This window comes from Anoplophora glabripennis, unplaced genomic scaffold, assembly GCF_000390285.2.
Source record: "Anoplophora glabripennis isolate ALB-LARVAE unplaced genomic scaffold, Agla_2.0 scaffold197, whole genome shotgun sequence".
NCBI lineage: Eukaryota > Metazoa > Arthropoda > Insecta > Coleoptera > Cerambycidae > Anoplophora > Anoplophora glabripennis.
In genome coordinates, this window is record NW_019416387.1 from 488959 (window position 1) to 508655 (window position 19697).

The 19697-nt window shown below is 33.0% G+C and overlaps 1 protein-coding gene across 2 annotated transcripts in view; it reads left to right on the plus strand.

Annotated features, from left to right (window-relative positions):
* Positions 1-19697, plus strand: part of LOC108904906 (scavenger receptor class B member 1) — a 144471-nt gene that overhangs the window by 97013 nt on the left and 27761 nt on the right. For both annotated transcript variants that reach the window (XM_018707627.2, XM_018707628.1), the window contains exons 2-3: positions 7420-7573; positions 18376-18467. In XM_018707627.2, the coding sequence (XP_018563143.1) occupies positions 7444-7573; positions 18376-18467 (222 nt within the window). In that variant the 5' untranslated portion in view covers positions 7420-7443. The remainder of the gene's footprint in view (positions 1-7419; positions 7574-18375; positions 18468-19697) is intronic.

Below are 19697 nucleotides of genomic sequence, written 5' to 3' on the forward strand. Positions count from 1 at the left end.
CCCTGTATTGCTTGCTGTAGAATTTAAGAGAAAACAATCTGTACAAAGCGCAAAGTCCTCTCGATAACGACTGTTTGATTTACTTAATTACACACATATCTGCCTTTTTTACCCCCGTCACAGTCAGTCTATTACATATTTTTATCTAATTTGTAAGGCAGTAACTGTACAAATTGCAAGTGAACCGTACTTTTATACAAAGAAAAAATGTCGGTGACAACTGACACTGATGGTGAGAATGAACCTCTGTTGGTGCAAAATCAGGTGTGTGGCAGGTACTCTTTTATCTTGAATCGCTTTTATGTACACTATGATTACACAACGTGTCGCAAGTTAGTAAATCAAACCATTAACGACAAATTACGTGAGTGAAAATAAAATAATTTCTTAATTTGATAGCACCATTTTCGAAATACAGGGTGTTAAAATGAAGATTATATAAACGATTTTTATAAATAATTACTTAACCCCGCCAGAACGATACACTATATGAGATATGGATTTCAGTTAAATCGTCTGGCTTTTTGATATGTGATAGGTACTACACACATCAATCTGACCAAAATTTTCAATTGCCACGATCTCCGGTAATGCCTCCTGCCAGAGGGCGCTTAACCCCGATCGATCCATAATATGAGAAATGAATTCCATATAGAAAAACGGTCTGAATTATTAATATGCGAGCGTCTTCATTATACTGATTATTTATAATGAATACTCTTTCAGTGTATTATGATAATAATTATAACAAAAATACCAACTATAAGAATATAATAATAATAATAATAATAATAATTAATATCCTATTTTTGTTTTGGTGCATTTTTCTAAAGCAAAATCTCTCATTTTATGTTTTTGCGTACTATATAATATATATGAGCTTGAACAGAATCCGGCTCAGGAGAGTGACAGGACTCATAACGGGACACTGTCACTTTAGGAAACATCTACATAAGCTAAAGCTTGTAGACAGTCCGGTCTGCCGAGGATGTGAATCGGCGGATGAAACTTCTCTGCATATCCTGGGCGAGTGCCCGGGATTTGCACGTAGCAGAATGGCGCTCCTTGGGAGAACGTATTTGGAACCCATGGAACTGAGAGAAGTGTCAGCAAGGAAGCTTTTGGACTTTGTAAAAAGGACAAATCTACTTGCTGAATAGGACTAGTAGTGGGACGCACAATAGGCCTAATTAGGCCGCAGTGCTATAGGACCAACCACTAGAAGAAGAAGAAGAAGATATAGTATATATACAGGGTGTTTCACGATGACGGGCCATTATAATTAATTCAGAGACTACTTCGATTTGAATTTTAAAAATTTGAGATAAATAATCGCGTCCACGTACCACTTCCGGTTGTACCGGAAGTCGCCATCAACTTGCTTATTTTAAATGGAACACCCTATATATTATTGCAATTTTGGATTCTACGTCTTATTTTCGGTGGACTTTTATGAAGTTTCCCCATTACTAAAATTAACCGTTTTCGATATTTAATTTTTTTCAAAAAAATGGAGAGAAACAGTGACTAGCTTCAAACCATGTGTATTTTATAGTAAGAAAGATAAAGCAACAATATTTATAGGAGGGATAGCTAGACCCCTAAGCTTCCCATCCATACTTTCTAAGTGGCTTAATTGCATATAGGGTGCTAGAAATTTAATGCCGAGTTTAGTTAACTTCAAACCTTCAACAACAAACTTGATTTACAATACCTCCTGTGACAAAGAGAACAGATTAAATACAAACAAATACAATAAATGGAGCAATAACAAGGACAATAATGAACACAAAACACAGTTAAATACAGTTAAAACCTACATACATCAAATAGTACCAAATCATAAAAAAGTATATTATTTTTTAACATGGTTAACAGTTGTCACTGACAAATTTTAATACTGGAGGGGTAAATTATTAATAACATAAGGAGATAAATACGAAAATGAATTTTTAAATTTTTCAGTTTTATGTGAAGGAATACACGCTTTGCTACTCAGTGATCTCAAATTTTTATTATGTGTTTCAGATCTCCATTTTATTTTATCACATAAATATGTAGGTTTGTTATTTTTTAAAATATTGAGTATAAAACTGGCAAAATGAATAAGTCTCCTCTCAGACATGCTCAACAAATTGAAGGAACGTAAATATGGAGTTATGTGACTAAACTGGGGTACATTCGCAATGAAACGGACGCAACAATTCTGTATTTTTTGCAAACGGTGTTTATTTTCTTGAGAAAGGCAGGGGCCATATATAACATCAGCATAATTCAAATGAGATAAGACTAAAGATTCAGTAAGTAAAATTTTGGTCTGAGGATTTAGATACTTTTTAAAGCATTGCAACTGTTTTAATGATAGAAAAGCTTTCTTACAGATAATGGTTACATGATTCGAAAAAGTCAACGATGAATCAAAAGTCAGGCCAAGATTTTTAACAACATTGACTGCAGGAATATTTTCATTGTTAATTAAAACGGGAAAGTTATCCAGACCTCGCAATTGAGTTAATGTTCCAAATAGAATGTTTTGACTTTTATTGGGATTAACTAATAAAGTATTTTTTATGGTCCAGTCATGAATTAATTGTAAGTCATTATTAATAACTGCTGTGGCAATATTTAAATTAGAAGGCTTAAAACTATAAAGTAGTTGTAAATCGTCAGCGTACATATTTAGTTTACAATTCAAAGGAATTCTCGACAAATCTGCTGTAAACATGTTAGACAAAAGTGGTCCTAATATAGATCCCTGAGGAACACCAGACCCAACTGATCTATAAGGTGATGTTAGTATCGAGGAATATGTATTTAATCTAGTATTTGTTCTCTACCGTGTAAGTAATTACAAAACCAGCACAATATATTGCTAGAAATACCATAATAATGAAGTTTAGCAATAATTGAATCAATTGTCTTAGTCATATCAAGTAAAGTTAGAGACGAAATCAGAGAATTATCGATAGCTGTCAAAATGTCATCAGTTACATTAGCCAATAAAGTTGAAGAACTAATTCTCTTCTGAAAACCTGATTGATTTATAGGAATTATTGAATTTTCAAAACAATATTTAAACAGCTGATCAAAAATAGCAGATTTGGCAATCTTAAGAGGAAGAGAGACCATACTAATTGGACGCAGATCTTTCAGCTCTTTTGGATTTTTCTATTTTGGTAATGGTCTAATACAAGCAACTTTCCATTGTTCCGGTAACTGACCAATCTAATGAAAAATTTATTATGTGTGTAAGTGGGGCCGATACCCATTTAACCGACAACTGAAGCGTTTTGCCAGAAATACCATCTGAACCCATTGTATGAGGTTTTTGTTTCTTAATAAGATCTTGAATTGTATTAATATCTGAAGGTGTGTATGTAAAATGTAAATTGTTCTTATATTTAGAATTATGAAGGTAAGAAATGTAATTTTGGTTAACATTTAAATTAGACGTACAGTCAATGAAGTAATTATTAATGAGAGTAGCATTGCAGATCTCGTCAGGAAGATTTTCATTTAGTCCTACCCTTAAAAAAATCTGAAAGGAAGCCCTGTAAAATTATTTCAAATAACAAGAAAATATTCGTGTATATAACATAAAAAACATACTTTTCCAAAATTAGAGTAAAATTGCCCAAATAATAAATAAATGATCGTAAAAAAGTGAAATAAAAAAACTACTTTCTCGGGCCTATAACTTCTTAAGAAAGTAAGATGGCACTTAGGTAAGTTGATTTAAATCACCTATAGTCTGCTTAGAAATGAAAGAGAGTAATAAAAGCTTATTATGTATGCAAATCGTAAATAAATGTAGTACTGGTGCTTATATTCAATATTTTTATATTATGTATTATCGGTATAGATGAGGTGTACTTTTAAAAAAACTTTGTGTGACCGGGTTGTACTAAATTGTAGCAGGTAGCTAAAATTTAATCCCCGACAATCCGTCTTTGTCTATGCCGCTTCAATTTCTCGGTCCATTTCTCTTATAAGTAAACAATATAAAAACAGCATTTCAAAACATGAGGCTACTTTAAGCATCATAACCGGGTTAAGAGGGTTTTTAGTAATTCAAATAAAATTATTCAATATTATTATCAAAATATTTATTTAAATTTAATGAATAGACTTTTATTCCACACAAAAATATATGTATTTTGAAAATTCAAATTATGGTGAGTAAATGTAGTGTTGTATAAATGTACAATAAAGAAAATAAAAAAGTAGGTATATTAAAATTCATCCTCTGAATATTCTGATGAATTATCTTCGTCTCCTAGATTGATAACGATAGGTTCCACAGTAACGTCAATTAAATTATCGAGTTCCCACATTTTCTCCTCTTCTTTTTGTACATGATGTATACATCTTTGCCAGTTATCTGCAGTTACTCGTTCCAAGGAATTTTTTAACAAAATTTTCACGTCACTTAATTTAAACGTCGTATTATTTCGCGCTACATCTCCTTTTACCTGCGCCCAGACTAATTCGATTGGGTTAAGTTCACAGTGATAAGGTGGTAACCGTAGTACCGTTATTTGGCGATTTGTTGCCATTTCATCGATAACATATTTTTTCTGATCTTTATTAAGATTGACAAGTGTCAAAAGTTCCTTTTTCACCATATTTGTTTCAAAAGAAATGTTTTTTCCGGATAACCATTGAATTATATCGGCTTTCCTCCAAGCAGTCGTAGGCGTCCGCTCGGTCTGCCGTGAATGGTAACTGGCATTATCCATGACAATTACAGACCCCGGAGGAATAAGATCCAACATCTGTGTAAAATACTCTTCGAAAACATCTGCGTTCATGTCTTCGTGATAGTCACCTGTATTTTTAGATTCAAATAAAAGTAAACCGCCATCTACAAAACCACTGGCACTACCTATATGTGTCACTATTAATCTTCGCCCTTTACCTGAAGGTGCCTTGAACCCTGTTGAAAGTCCATCCAAAAATGCTTGTCGAAAACTTTTTACATTTTTATCTTGCCATACTTTTGTTACAGTATATCCCTCGTTGACCCAAGTTTCGTCTAGATAATAAATATTCCTCCCTTCGTCACGGAATTTTCTAATTGATCTTAAGTAGGATCTTCGCCAACAAATAATTTCATCTTTATCGATAAGAACTGACTTCCTGTTCTGCTTTTCCCAGCAAAAATTCAACTCTCGTAAGACGGCCCATAATTTGCTTCTACTGATTTTTGGCAAATCGTTGTCCTCTGAAAGTTCACTTAAAATTTTGTTTAGCGTTGGTATTTCTTTTTTAAAATAAAATGAGTGTACTTTTCTGCGAATGACATTTTTGAAGAAATCATCTATAACGACTTTTGACCTCCCTGTAGATGATTTTGGGGGATTTACAGTATCTTGTTCATTTTTTGTTTCCTTTAAAAGTCTGTAGATAGTCGATTTTCCAATAATTACCTGAAACGAAATATTACCACGCCTATGGCCGGTTCTTATCTCATGGTTTTATTACTCTCTTTCATTTCCAAACAGACTATAATTTTCATCCAAGGAAGCTAGACTTTAAGTATGACCCATTATTATTATTGAGTAAACGCCCTATATATCAACTTGATTTTTTAAAATATCTCTTCAAGTTTGTATTTCCTTAAAAACAGTAACATCGTATATCCCGGGTGAGAATAAAATTCCATTATAAGCACGTGAAAATTTGTTATACTAGCGCAAACACTCATGCAAAATGTGTACTATTGTCCTATTCTTACGACTTTCTCGCGATATAATCCACTTTTATAGCACTTGAACCCTAACTCTGATACTACAAACTTTCTAGATCATCAGGGCAGATAATTGGTAAATTAGAGGAAGTGGGTAGTTACCCTAATTCACCACTAATAGTTGTCCGGCATTTCTTAGATAAACATGCTACAGTGACACGCTAAATGTCGTCCTATTATACAGGCGGAAAAAATTGCATACATCATGCCAAGGAACGGAAAATCTAGTACAAAATGAAGTAAACATTACATTCATTGCCTATGAAACTATTGCTCATATTTTTTAACCTTGGTTTCACTAAATGCGCAGGTCAAGGCAATTAGAAAGCATTTTTTTCACCGTTAATCATCAATTAAGAAACTTAATTCGAAACAAAGTAACAAATTGGGTATTTACGAGGGTGGTCTGAAAAGTTTCCGACCTAACAAAGATACAAGACATTTTTTCAGATTTTTTTTTTATTTTTCTTGTCTCTTGTACCTCTACACACTTCTCCCAGCGATGCTCCCATCTCTGTAACCCGTCCAAATAGTACTCGGCGTTTTTCTCTGCAAAATAATTGTTCACGAAGGTGATTGCCTCTTCATTTGACGAAAATGTCTGTCCTCCGAGCGCAATTTTTAGATGAGGGAACAAAAAGAAGTTGCTTGGGGCTAGATCTGGTGAGTAAGGGGGATGGTCAAGCAGTTCAAACCGTAATTCGTGGATTTTCGCCATGACAACCGCTGAGGTGTGAGACGGTGCGTTTTTTTGGTGAAACAGGATTTTTTTTTCTGCAAATGTGGCCGTTTTTCCGCAAGTTCTGCCTTCAGCTTGTCAAGTAATGATGCGTAGTATACTCCTGTAATGGTTTTTCCTTTTTGAAGATAATCGATTAAAATAACTCCATGACTATCCAAAAAAAAACAGTCGCCATCACTTTCCCAGCCGAAAAAACAGTTTTTGCTTTTTTTGGAGCCGGTTCTCCCTTTGCAGTCCAGTGTTTGGACTGTATTTTTGTTTCGGACGTATAATGGTGTATCCAAGTTTCATCTACAGTAATTAATTGGCGCCAAAACTCGGATTTGTTGCTCCTAAACTGCGCCAACAGAGCGTTGGAAATGTTCATTCGAACACGTTTTTGGTCTAACGTGAGCAAACGCGGCACCCAACGCCCGGACAGCTTTCGCATGTTTAAATGTTGATTTAATATGTGACAAACACGTTCCTTTGACATGTTTGTAAGCTCTGCTATATCTCTCACTTTAATTCGGCGGTCGTCTAGCACCTTTTGGTGAACTTTGGCGATGTTTTCGTTGGTAGTTGGTATCCAACTCATCTTTGATTTGCGTAGGCGTATTGCCTTTCAAAAACAAATATTTAATGACAGCTCGATACTCGATTTTGTCCATTTTCATAAAAACACCCAACAAACAACAACTGCGCCTCCAAAATGGCTGAAACTGTGGTGAATAACTGTCAACAGATGAACAACGAAATTCACTAGCTTTTATTTACGAGTGCCGCCATCTTCATGTTGAGGTCAGAAACTTTTCAGACCACCCTCGTAGTTCGCTAAACTTACAAATAATCAATAGACTAAGGAAATTTTTGTCTTTTTTTAACCTCAAAGTATCCCAAAGAAAAAAAATTATTATTGTGACAAGTGTATTAATTCAATTTTTTTCAGGCTACCCACTCTGGGTACAATACAATGGGACTGTACAAGAAGTACTCCAGTCTAACGCAATATGCCAAAAACCATATTCTTGGGGTCGACAGAGGCGTCGCCCAGAAAGATGGAATACCTTTCCAGCTGCTGGTCTCTCAGCACTTCAGCCACAGTAAGTAAAGGTTTCGACCACGTATACTCGCCACCATCTAACTCTTCCTTCAGCTTTTTAATATAACAGATAACTGCCCCAAAGTAGATAAGATCGGATCAGTTAAAAGGAAAGGCTTCCCCAGCCTTAACCTCAAAATTTTTAAAGTACTGACGGTGATATTTTGACCTTAAAAGCTTGCTAATGTTAAAAAACTGACCTGAATTCTTACCTGGAATTGTTTTTGGAAAAGACTTATTACATTATTTTCAGTTTTCGTATTTTTTATTCTATTTTAAGGAGGTATATCGGATTTACTCAAATGCACAGATGTACTTGAAATTTATATAGCGTATTACCCAGTGCTCCCTCTGTGCGTCATATATTTTTGAAATTTTATATTTAATCTAGATTTTGAGATATTGTTGTTGAAAGTTGTTCATTTTAACATAAATTTATATGGCGAAGATGGACGGTGCGGCTCTTTTTTGCCAATAACTGAGAAAAAAATATAGAAATTGTGAAACAAAACTTTTCCATAGATAGTACACAGTATTATCTTATTTTTGATGTAAAACTAATTTAAGTTTTGAACATAGTACAGCTGTATTAATTAGAAACAGAAACCAATAATTGCATTTCTGTCTGACTTGAGGATTAATGTGGCAACGTCGCAATCAGCTGAAGGAGGGAATACATTTGAAAGACTTGATAAAAACGAAATTGATTTCAAACATATACATTATTCCTAAATCCCATGTACATTGTTATCAACAATAAATTATCCACAACAGATGATTTTTTGTAATGTTTTTAAAAAACTAAATTAATTAAAAAATGTTAGGAAGCTGTGATATATTTATTGTGATATATTTAATGGTTTGTAAAAATATCGTAATCATTACCCAGCAATATTTAGGGTTACATAAAGTTTTCTTTACGTGATTAATATAATTAGTAATACTTGAGATAAAAGCATTTGTAGGGAATAACAAAGGAACATAAATATTTCTCAGCAAACTTTATATCTAAAAAATTAGTTATAGTTGCAAAACTTTTGTAACATTACTAAAATAGAGATTAAAAACACGAACAGTGAGTAATAATGTAATTTCTATCACAGAACCTTCAAAATTGCATCCAACATTTTCTTTGACTTGGACGAGAGATGGGCGCGAGTGTCATTTCATTTCTTTAGAACTAAATTAACATAATTCTCGTTGTTTTACCAGTTCACATGATTTACGGATTTTAAATAAAGGATACAAATCTTCGCGAGGATAATACGATATATTTGCTATATATAATAATTATATTGTACATAGTTTACACACAATACATTTTTGAACGCGTACGCATCTTTACCCGAATTTGACGCGCAATATCTCCGATGTCCGAGGTCTGTAGGTTCGCAGTGTGTACAACTGCTAGTCAATTATTAGCGCTGTTGCCACATCTACATAGTCTTTATGCGTTCATTAAATATAATTTAAAACTACTTAAATATGATATTTTTATGTTGTTAATTAGTCAATATGTATGCTATGTGCATATGAGTAGATTTCTTTGCTATATAGATAATGTTTATCGCAAATAATTTCAATAGAATTTAATTTCTTAAAATTAGCAGCGGGCTTGTCCCATAAGAAAAGCATAAGACCCCCCTGCGTTCCTCACTTCCCTCGGACCCCGATATACCTCCTTAAATGAGCTAATTTATACAAATTCTAAAAATTCGTAACATATGGAGTAAAATAAATGAGAATAGAAAACAAATAGACAGAATTTGTTTGAATTAGCTTGAACCGAATTTAACCTTTAAAATAGAATTAAAAAACTACTGCAAAATATGTTTAAATAGATTCCAATCGCTTGTAGGTACGCTAGGGAAAAGCACTATCTGATACCGTTATATACGTGAGAGTTATCCGGTAATCATGGAAAAATTTCTCCAAAGATGAAAAGATTCGTCACGTAGCAAAGATATTGCTAACATAATTCCTCGCGTCTTAAAAATGTTGGTCAAGGATGCAGCCGATTACTCGTAAGATGTTGTTTTGTTTTTGGATACGCCTACCCAGTTGCCTCCCTTGATTTGATCCCCTCCCCCTCAGAGACGCCACTGGAGAGTTTCTAATGTTCGATAGTTTGCCGCGAAAAGACTCACTATCGGAACCGGAGTAACTTTGAGACCTGTAAATCGGTTATACAACAGCCATAAAGTCAAACCCAGGAATTTAACACACTTTTGAATTAGCGTGGAGTATCGTAACGACGAAAAATGCTCACTTTCCAATTCCAGGTGCTGCCGATTAAAGAACTCGTGCTTTGCACTGTGGAGGTTAACTAGAATGTGTATATTCAGTTTAAGATTTAAGCAAAGAACAGAATGACGTTCCGATAGATTAAATTAGCTTTTTGGGGAACTTGAGAACTTGAAAAGGTACTTATTATATAGGGTGCCTTAATTTCCCGTATTATTTATTAATTACATGCGAAAGGAGGCCTCCTGATCAATCCTAAGTAAAATGTGAAAAAAAAAAGATTTAGTAGCTATTTTTTTACGTAATTGGTCTTTGTCTTTCTATTTTCACATTTACTTGGGATAATTTCGTACGAAATAAATGTATATTAACAGAAAAGAGTTATACATCAAACTTTTGGAAAAATTGTTATTTTAAAACGGCTGTGTCAAAAGCTTCAACAAAACCAGATATAATCATTGTTTTTCTATCAAAAAAATATACGTCCAGTTTATAAATAAAATCAGGTATTTGCTTTTATATTAATTATATTTAGTTTTTATTTTTTATAATTATTTATTACTACTTGTTTACTGGTTATTGGTGGTACAATTCAATGCTAGTTGGGGCATGTAGGCCATAAAGTATTTGTTTCCCGCAATTTCGACAGTTAAGCGTCTTGTCTGTGGTGTTAGATATACAGTGCCTTCATGATGAAAGGAACAAATTCGTTTAAAATTCAGGTATTTATTTTGTGGAAAAACACTCGGATACGTCGATTAGTATTTTTAGTTGTAACCCTGTAAATTATGCCATTTTTGAATTGTACCGCAAATTCTGAACACTTTTTGTATAACACCATATCTTTAAAATCGGGACTTTAGTAATAATGGCGTTTGAAATGTGATAAACGGAAAAAAATTAATGTTTAATCGGTAAAACATTATTTAAATAACAATTGCTTTATTATAAATGTTCAATGTTTTATTTATTTATTTATTTTTTTATTTATTTATTTATTTATTTATTTATTTAAGTTACACCACCTGACAGTTAAAACCAATTAATAGGTGGGAGAAATAGCTAATAAAAATAGATGCATTAACAAAATCAGATTACTAAGTACAAGAGTAAAAAAAACAGTTAACAATAATACAGATTATAAAAGTTATAAAAAATTATAAAAGATAACCACTACGTATATAGGACTAAATAAAAAAATACAGTCGACAAAGTTAAAATAAATGCTAACATAAATACCAACAAAACAATCATTTTAAAATTCAATTAAAACTAGTATACATATAATTATCCTAAAGCAGGTTATATAAAGAATTAAATTAATTAAATTAATATTGCAAGTTATGACTAGAGAAAACTCTCTTAATATGGGATATATTGTCATGAAAAATAACCACAAGGTTCTGCATTCGAGAAAGATTTTCAACCATTGTATACAACGGTGAAAACTTTAATAAATTTGTTCGAGGTGTGGGAAGATAGAACAAAGACGAAGACCGGGTTCCAGAGCCGTTTACTTCAGTACATTTTTGTAGTTGAAGGATTGTTTCCCGTTGAACGTTTTCAATCACCTCTGCTGGAATAAGTCTTATTTCCTGGCGTATTCTCTGTTTCAAGTCATCAAGATTATTTGATCTATTCACATAAACTTTCGATTTCAAATAACCCCATAAGAAGAAATCTAAAGGGGTTAAATCCGCTGACTGTGGTGGCTACTCAATAGGACCTCTGCGTCCAATTCATTTATTAGGGAAAGTTAAGTCAAGAAATTGTCGAACTGCAATTGCAAATTAAGGAGGTTCCCATCGTGTTGGAACCCTATATCATTATGAGGAATATCTGGATCTTATGGATTAGGAAACAACAGCTAAAGCGGGGATGAGATCAAATTGAAGAAAGTCTAAGTAGCGTTCTCCATTTAAATTTTCTTTGAAAAAATAAGGTCCAAGAATTCGGTTTTTGACAATATCTGCCCAAACATTCATTTTTTGACGATGCTGTGGTGTCCAACGAGGATTTTCAGTTGCTTGCAGTTTTGTCTGTTTACGAGTCCATTTAAAACAAAAGTAGCCTCATCAGAGAAAATCTTTCGTGTGAAATCTAAGTTTCGATTATTCATCTCAATTATCTGCTCACAAAACTGCGTTCTTCGGTCAAAATCGTCTCTAGTAGTTCATGCGTCAATTGAACCTTATAAGGATGATATTTATTTTTTCGGAGTATTTTTGACATAGATCTCGATGACAAATTACAATTGCTGGAGATTGTCTTAACGGCTACATGGGGATTATTTACAGTTTCTAGTAAAACGTCTAGTTTAGATTCTCTGATATTTCTGTTGGTCTTCCTTTAGGTAAATCTCTAACGTCGCCGTGCTCAGCAAATTTCAGTTCAATTTTGCTGTCAGTAGATCTAGTAATTAGAGGTCGATCAGGATGAATTACATTAAATAAATTACACACTTCTTGTTGAGTGAACACTCTGTCTCCAAAAACAATCATCATAAGTACTTCAATACGTTCTTTCTCAGATAAATGCATTTTTAAAATGAAATGTATAACTGACAAAATGACACTGACAACCTAAACGCCTGTGATAGTTTGCTTTTGTTGTCACAAAATACTAGATCAAAATGGTTTAGGGGTCAAGGAATGGAAAACGATTAATACGAAGAAAATTGTTTTGTTTAAGATAAAATTTTGCATACCAGGTCGTTTCTGTTGGCTTTTAAAAAAATGTTCAAGGTTGTTCAATTTAAACATTTTACATGTGTGTATTTCAAAATATCAATTTTCAAACGTCAATATTACGAAAACCGCAGATTTTAGAGATACGGCATGTTATACAAAAAGTGTTCAGAATTTATCGTACGATTCAAAAATGGCATAATATACAGGGTGTTCCATTGAGACACCCTGTATACAATTTTCTTATGTCAAAAAATCCGCAACTAAAAATAATAATCGTGTCTGAGCGTTTTTCCACAAAATAATTACCTGAATTTTAAACGAATTTGTTCCTTTCCCATGAACTCACTATATTATATTTCCTTAGATTTCTGGTATCAAAGAACATTGTTTGACATTATTTGATAAAACTTTTTAGTTATTTTTTATTTTGTTTAAATTTAAAGTAAGTGAGTAAAAAATATTAGAGCTAATAGTAGAAGACATGTATTTTATAAAGATTTGGTTTTGTTTGTATCTATCTAAAATTACTTCATTTAGCCGCCATATGGCTTCAAAATTGGCTAAAAATATCCGATGTCTCTAAAACGCTTTGTCCGATTTCAATAAAATTTAATTGATCCGTGTGGTTTGTCAGCTTCCGTGGCAGTTGACCTAAATCGCCGACGTGGCAACCCTTTTAACATGGCAATCAAAACCAAATTTCGTTTAAATCAGAGAAAGCGTTTTAGCGATACCCATTAGAGGTATCGCTAAAGGTTGAGGTAGAGGTTAAAGAATATTATTTTTAACATCAACATCTAGGCAAGCTAAAAATCTTCAAGGATAAGCTATTAATTAATTATTAATAACTGATGACATTGTAGGAAACAACTACTCTGCGGATAATATCAGCTGCCCCAAAATTCACGCAAAATTTGAATTTTGCGCCATTTGTGCGGTAAAGTGTTGCCAATGAAAAAAAAAAAGACAGAAAAAGTTTGTGAGGGTGTTGCTGAGAGTCCAGGAACATCAATTCGGCACCGTGGTCAAGAATTGGACATTTCGAGAAGCTCTCTACAGCGTATTCTCACAAAAATTTGTATTTTTGTGCTTACAAAGTTCAATTGACTCAAAAACTGAAGCTTACTGACCACGCAGAGCGAAGAGAGTTTGTTGAATGGATAATGGAACAAGTGGATGCTGATTTTTCGAACAAAATCATCTTCAGCGATGAGGTTCATTGTAATTTTGACAGAATTATTGAGTGATTGTTGAGAAGCAAATACATCCATAACGTGTCACCGTTTGGGACACAAACGGATTTTTGTGGATTTTGAGCTGGAGGCATCATCGCACAATTCTTTTTCGAAAATATGTCTGGTCAGGCAATAACAGTTAATAGTGGTCGCTATCGCGACAGTTTTTTATGCCTAAATTGCAAGATATGAATGTAGACGATATGTGGTTTGAACAAAACGGTGCCACATACCATACCCCCCGAGAAACAATTCAATAACTGCGAAAGTAATTTCCAGGTAGTGTAATTTCCCGTTTTGGTGCTAACAAGCCCACGACCACCCATGTCTTAAAGGAGGAAATTGAGCGATCTATCAAGGAAATTCAGCGGCATTTATGTAAAACGGTCAAGGAAAATTTCGATAAAAGAGTGCGTATCTGCCAACAAAGCCATGGACACCATTTAGCCGATATGCTATTCCATACATTACCATATACCTACTGTGTACTGTATTAATCAATAAAAAATTTACAATTTTTAATCAAAAACCTATGTTTTCTATCAAANATTTGAATTTTGCGCCATTTGTGCGGTAAAGTGTTGCCAATGAAAAAAAAAAGACAGAAAAAGTTTGTGAGGGTGTTGCTGAGAGTCCAGGAACATCAATTCGGCACCGTGGTCAAGAATTGGACATTTCGAGAAGCTCTCTACAGCGTATTCTCACAAAAATTTGTATCTTTGTGCTTACAAAGTTCAATTGACTCAAAAACTGAAGCTTACTGACCACGCAGAGCGAAGAGAGTTTGTTGAATGGATAATGGAACAAGTGGATGCTGATTTTTCGAACAAAATCATCTTCAGCGATGAGGTTCATTGTAATTTTGACAGAATTATTGAGTGATTGTTGAGAAGCAAATACATCCATAACGTGTCACCGTTTGGGACACAAACGGATTTTTGTGGATTTTGAGCTGGAGGCATCATCGCACAATTCTTTTTCGAAAATATGTCTGGTCAGGCAATAACAGTTAATAGTGGTCGCTATCGCGACAGTTTTTTATGCCTAAATTGCAAGATATGAATGTAGACGATATGTGGTTTGAACAAAACGGTGCCACATACCATACCCCCCGAGAAACAATTCAATAACTACGAAAGTAATTTCCAGGTAGTGTAATTTCCCGTTTTAGTGCCAACAAGCCCACGACCACCCATGTCTTAAAGGAGGAAATTGAGCGATCTATCAAGGAAATTCAGCGGCATTTATGTAAAACGGTCAAGGAAAATTTCGATAAAAGAGTGCGTATCTGCCAACAAAGCCATGGACACCATTTAGCCAATATCCTATTCCATACATTACCCTATACCTACTGTGTACTTTATGAATCAATAAAAAATTTACAATTTTTAATCAAAAATCTATGTTTTCTATCAAAATTAGTTGAGTGATTTTAGAGGCACCCTGTATGCGACGAGACGTCTTGTTTTAATCTCAAGAATGTATAACAGATTTTCTTTAAGCAATTTTTACAAACAGCTGTCGGAATTTTTTTGTCATCTTAAGAAGTCAAAATTTTGTCACCGCTTAAAAAACATGGCGGTAAATTCAAAATTGCTTCTCCTCAAACTGTAGAATTATTTGAAATTATCTACTCAGAAGCCGAAGAAAACTTTTTTAATTTAATTAAAACGAGATTTCACCATGCCTCTCGCATTCGTAAAGGAAAATACATACATTAAAATTAGCTGGCAATTAACGGTTTACACAATGCCATAAATTCTTGGCAAATCCCGAAACGATTTCGTAAACTCGCCTGTGCGTGTAGGATGAAATAGACTGCACATAGCCGAATATTCTTCTATTTGGTTGGGCAACTAATACATGGATTATTGTTTTCATAATTTTTTTTTACGAAATATTACTGGCATGCGTTTCAACATAAGTGCTGATGAGTAGAAATAATTCCGAAACAACGACGGAAACTTTACGAGCATCTCGCTGATGAACCGCTGTTAAAACGTTTTGATAATTCGCAGAAAAAAACTAATTTAAAATACTGTTTCGTAGTCCCACACGCTTGCCTTGGAAAATCCTAACAAAATACGGACACGACTAAATTTACAAAGTAAATAAATTGTAATTAGCAGTTTTGCACATTCTTCAGTTTATTATCCTTATTAAAAGTGTCTTTATTATTATGCCTACATAAAATTAGCGTTAGCATATTAATGTTTGTATTATTTATACTTAATATTTTAATAAGACAAACCTGCTTTGTTTTTTCAGTTATAATCGATTACTATTAATTTGAAAATTCAGAAACGAACGAATAATCTCGAACTAATCAATGGAACATGGAATTAAAAACCCATTGTACTTTTTATTACTGACTTCTATCGAAATAAATGAACTAGAACCATGAGTTTGGAAAAAGAAAACGTAAGGGCAAAAAAATTTGAAATTTGGACCTTATACAGCCTCACTATTACTCTATTGTGTGCTAAAATTTCAGTTAATTTCGTTATCCCATTTTTTAGTTATTAATGAAAATGTTAAAAAAAAGTCACGGTTTTCTGCCTGCCAAATTGATACCTCTCACTTTAACTTGTCGGAATTTTTTTGTTAATTGATAAAAAAATTCCAAATTTTTACTGATGATAAGGCGAACTATTGTCCTTAGTACTGTGAAGGTCATTTTTCTCAAAAGCTCTTTTTTATTTTTAAGCAAAACAGAAGGGAGTGCTATTTCCATTAATATTGTGTTCTTCAAAAAAAGAAAAACACTGACAGGTAGTAAATATAACTATAAACAAAAATCTGAAAAAATTTGTTAAAATAATACCGTTATAAATATGATATTCTTAAAAACAGTATCGGAATGGTCAATTACGTTCACGGTCCGATGCAGGGTATACAGCAGGGGTCGGCAACCTTTTTTGGTTGCGGGTTAAAATCAACCACAGTGTGAATATTAAATGGACGTTTGGGTCAGTGATATTTTCATTTAAAAACAGTCTTTTAGTGAATAATAAGATACATTTTATTAAGAAAATAATTACGATACGCTTTTAAACTTTAATTATTATTATAAAAACTAATAAAATTCTAATTATTATAAAAAGAAACATTTAGCAGTTACCTAAGTGAAATAATTATTATTATTTAAAAAAATATATTGCCAGGAACAAACAAAAAGCAAAAAAGAGGTTATTTCAAGATTGACGTGCGCGCAAAAACAAAGCATCTATTTTCAATTTTTTTTTTATTCTCAAAATATTCGTTTCATGTTTATTTTATAATTTATTTTTATATATTATACTTATTTTAGGAAATAAAGTGGGTCACTTAAAATTAGTAAATGGGTCACTCGGTGACCCGGGGGTCATAGGTTGCCGACCCCTGGTATACAGTATAGCCTTTATAACTGTATTATTTCAACAAATTTTTTCAGATTGTTGTTTACAATTATTTACTACTCGAGTCAGTTTTTTAATTTTTTTAAAGAATGCAATATTTACGGAGATAGCACTCCCTTCTGTTTTGCTTAAAAATAAAAAAAGGAGAGCTGTTTGTAATACGTTCACGGTAGTAAAAACAATAGTTCGACTTATCGTCGGTAAAAATTTGGAATTTTTTTATCAATTAACAAAAAAATTACGACGAGTTAAAGTGAGAGGTATCAATTTTGTAGGCAGAAAACCGTGATTTTTTCAACATTTTCATTAATAACTAAAAAATGGGATAACGAAACTAACTGAAATTTTAGCACACAATAGAGTAATGGTGAGTATATGGTCAAAATTTCAATTTTTTTTGCCCTTACGTTTTCTTAATATGCTATTCCAAACTCAGGATTCATTTATTTTCATTTTACTTTCATTTATTTCGATAGTAGATCAGAGTGCGTTCAAACAAATAAATGTTTAAAGCTTGCCAAGGCTTGCTTTCAATTTTTTTATTAAAACGAAAAATTATTTCTTCCATTATATGTTTTATATTTATAAGCTACACCCGGTACGTATTTGTCGTGATAAGAAACTGTTTTCTGTATCAGTAGCGGTGAAGTGTTACTGTGTGGGACTATGAAACAAAAACCTGTGAGCATAGTGCAAGGAATTCATAAAAAATAATGCTGAAACAATTGTTACACTACGCCTTTAATCATTATCTGTTTCAATACACAGGTATTTCGCCTTATTTGTAAATATATACATACTAACCTAACCTAAGAAGTTTTTTTTCTAATTGTATCGAAATTTTTGTACAGGATGGATATACTGAAAGTTCTGATAATTCTATTCCTTGGTACATAACACAACACCATCCGATTTGAGTATGATAGTGTTTCCTGATATAAGTTTTCGCCTTGCATCCAGATCTGTCCCTAAAAATGGTCTGAGGTATTCAATGATAAATGTGCAAAAAAGCCATTTCGACATGTCTTTGATATCCTTTTTCTTACTCAATACTATACAGGTATGTTAACTGAAAATATTGGTTTATTTGGACATACCAAAATATTACCAATTAAAGTTTACTTGTTCCAATGGTGTATAAATTAAATCGGAAAACACTTGAACTCAAAAAAAGCCTTCCCAGCCTTTCGACCTATAGACCTTTGATAAATCCAAGTAAAAATGTTCTTTTTTTAGGTCGGCTGGCAGTTATTATGATAGGACTGTTCACGTTAGCAGTAGGCATAATTTTGTCATCGATACCGTGGTTAGATTATATTATTTTAAAGGTAAGTACCTAGAATAGATATATGTAGTCCCTGTTTATACAGGGTTCTTCACGGTAAGTGGCCTATTAAACGTTTCAGAGGAACCAAAAACAATATGACTCTGAAATTTTTTTTTGGGGTTATAAAATATGATATCACCAATAAAAATAATACCATCAAGGTAGCACTTCCGGTTATACCGGAAGAAGCTATCTTGAAATTTTTAAATTGTCATAACTTCTAAATGCCTTAATCGATTTTAATAAACGATGCTAATGAGAAAAGTCTTGTAATTGTCTCCGTTTACTAAAAGAATGAAATATTGCAGTTATCAAAAAAAATTTTAAAATAAAGCAATAATTCTCTTTAAGGACAAGATTGGTATAGTTTTACAATTTAATTATTTTGGATTGGACTATGTCAATATTATTTAGAGAACTAAATAAAGAATGATGTTCTAGCATCTGTTCACTATTTTACCATTAACTTGCAAACGAAAAAAGATATCGACCTCCAGTTTGTGTATTTGTTTTCTATAATGAATGGTCTATCAAGCCATGAAAAAAAACTTATATCGTTGCATTTAATTTTTTTAGTAAACGGAGACAATTACAAAACTTTTCTCATTAACATCGTCTNAGATAGATGGATAGGACGCTTTGGTACAGTTAGGTGGCCTCCTCGAAGTCCTGATCTAACTCCGTTAGACTTCTTTTGGTGGGGTAGATTAAAATCTTTGGTATATGAAGTACCAATTGAAACTCGAGAACAGCTCGAACAAAGGATTTTTGCTTGTTGGGAGCTACTTCGACAGCAAAATGGAGAAGTGCGTCGCACAGTTGCTTCCGTGCGGAGAAGGTGCGCTTTATGTATCCGTCAAGGGGGAGGTTACATCGAAAATTATTAAGTCATTGTAAATATGTTACTAAGTTATAAATAATTTTTTCAACAATTTTGTTACTTTAATTTAAAAAAGCAGTCTTAAAATAAAAATAAAGTACTATAAAGTTTGTGTATTTTCGATTTTTACGGTGTTTATTACCTTTGCCCTTGATATTGTTGCCAAAAAAAAATAGTAAACTCAAAAGTTGATATATCGTTGAAGAGCTTACTAAATACAGTAGTTTTTGCTGAAGAAAAAACACGTCCTCATTAACAAATTTTTGGCGTTATCACCAATAAGGAGATACCACTAATTTTGCTCATTTCACAATTATTACATTTAACTTTTTACAGCACCTGGTATAGAAG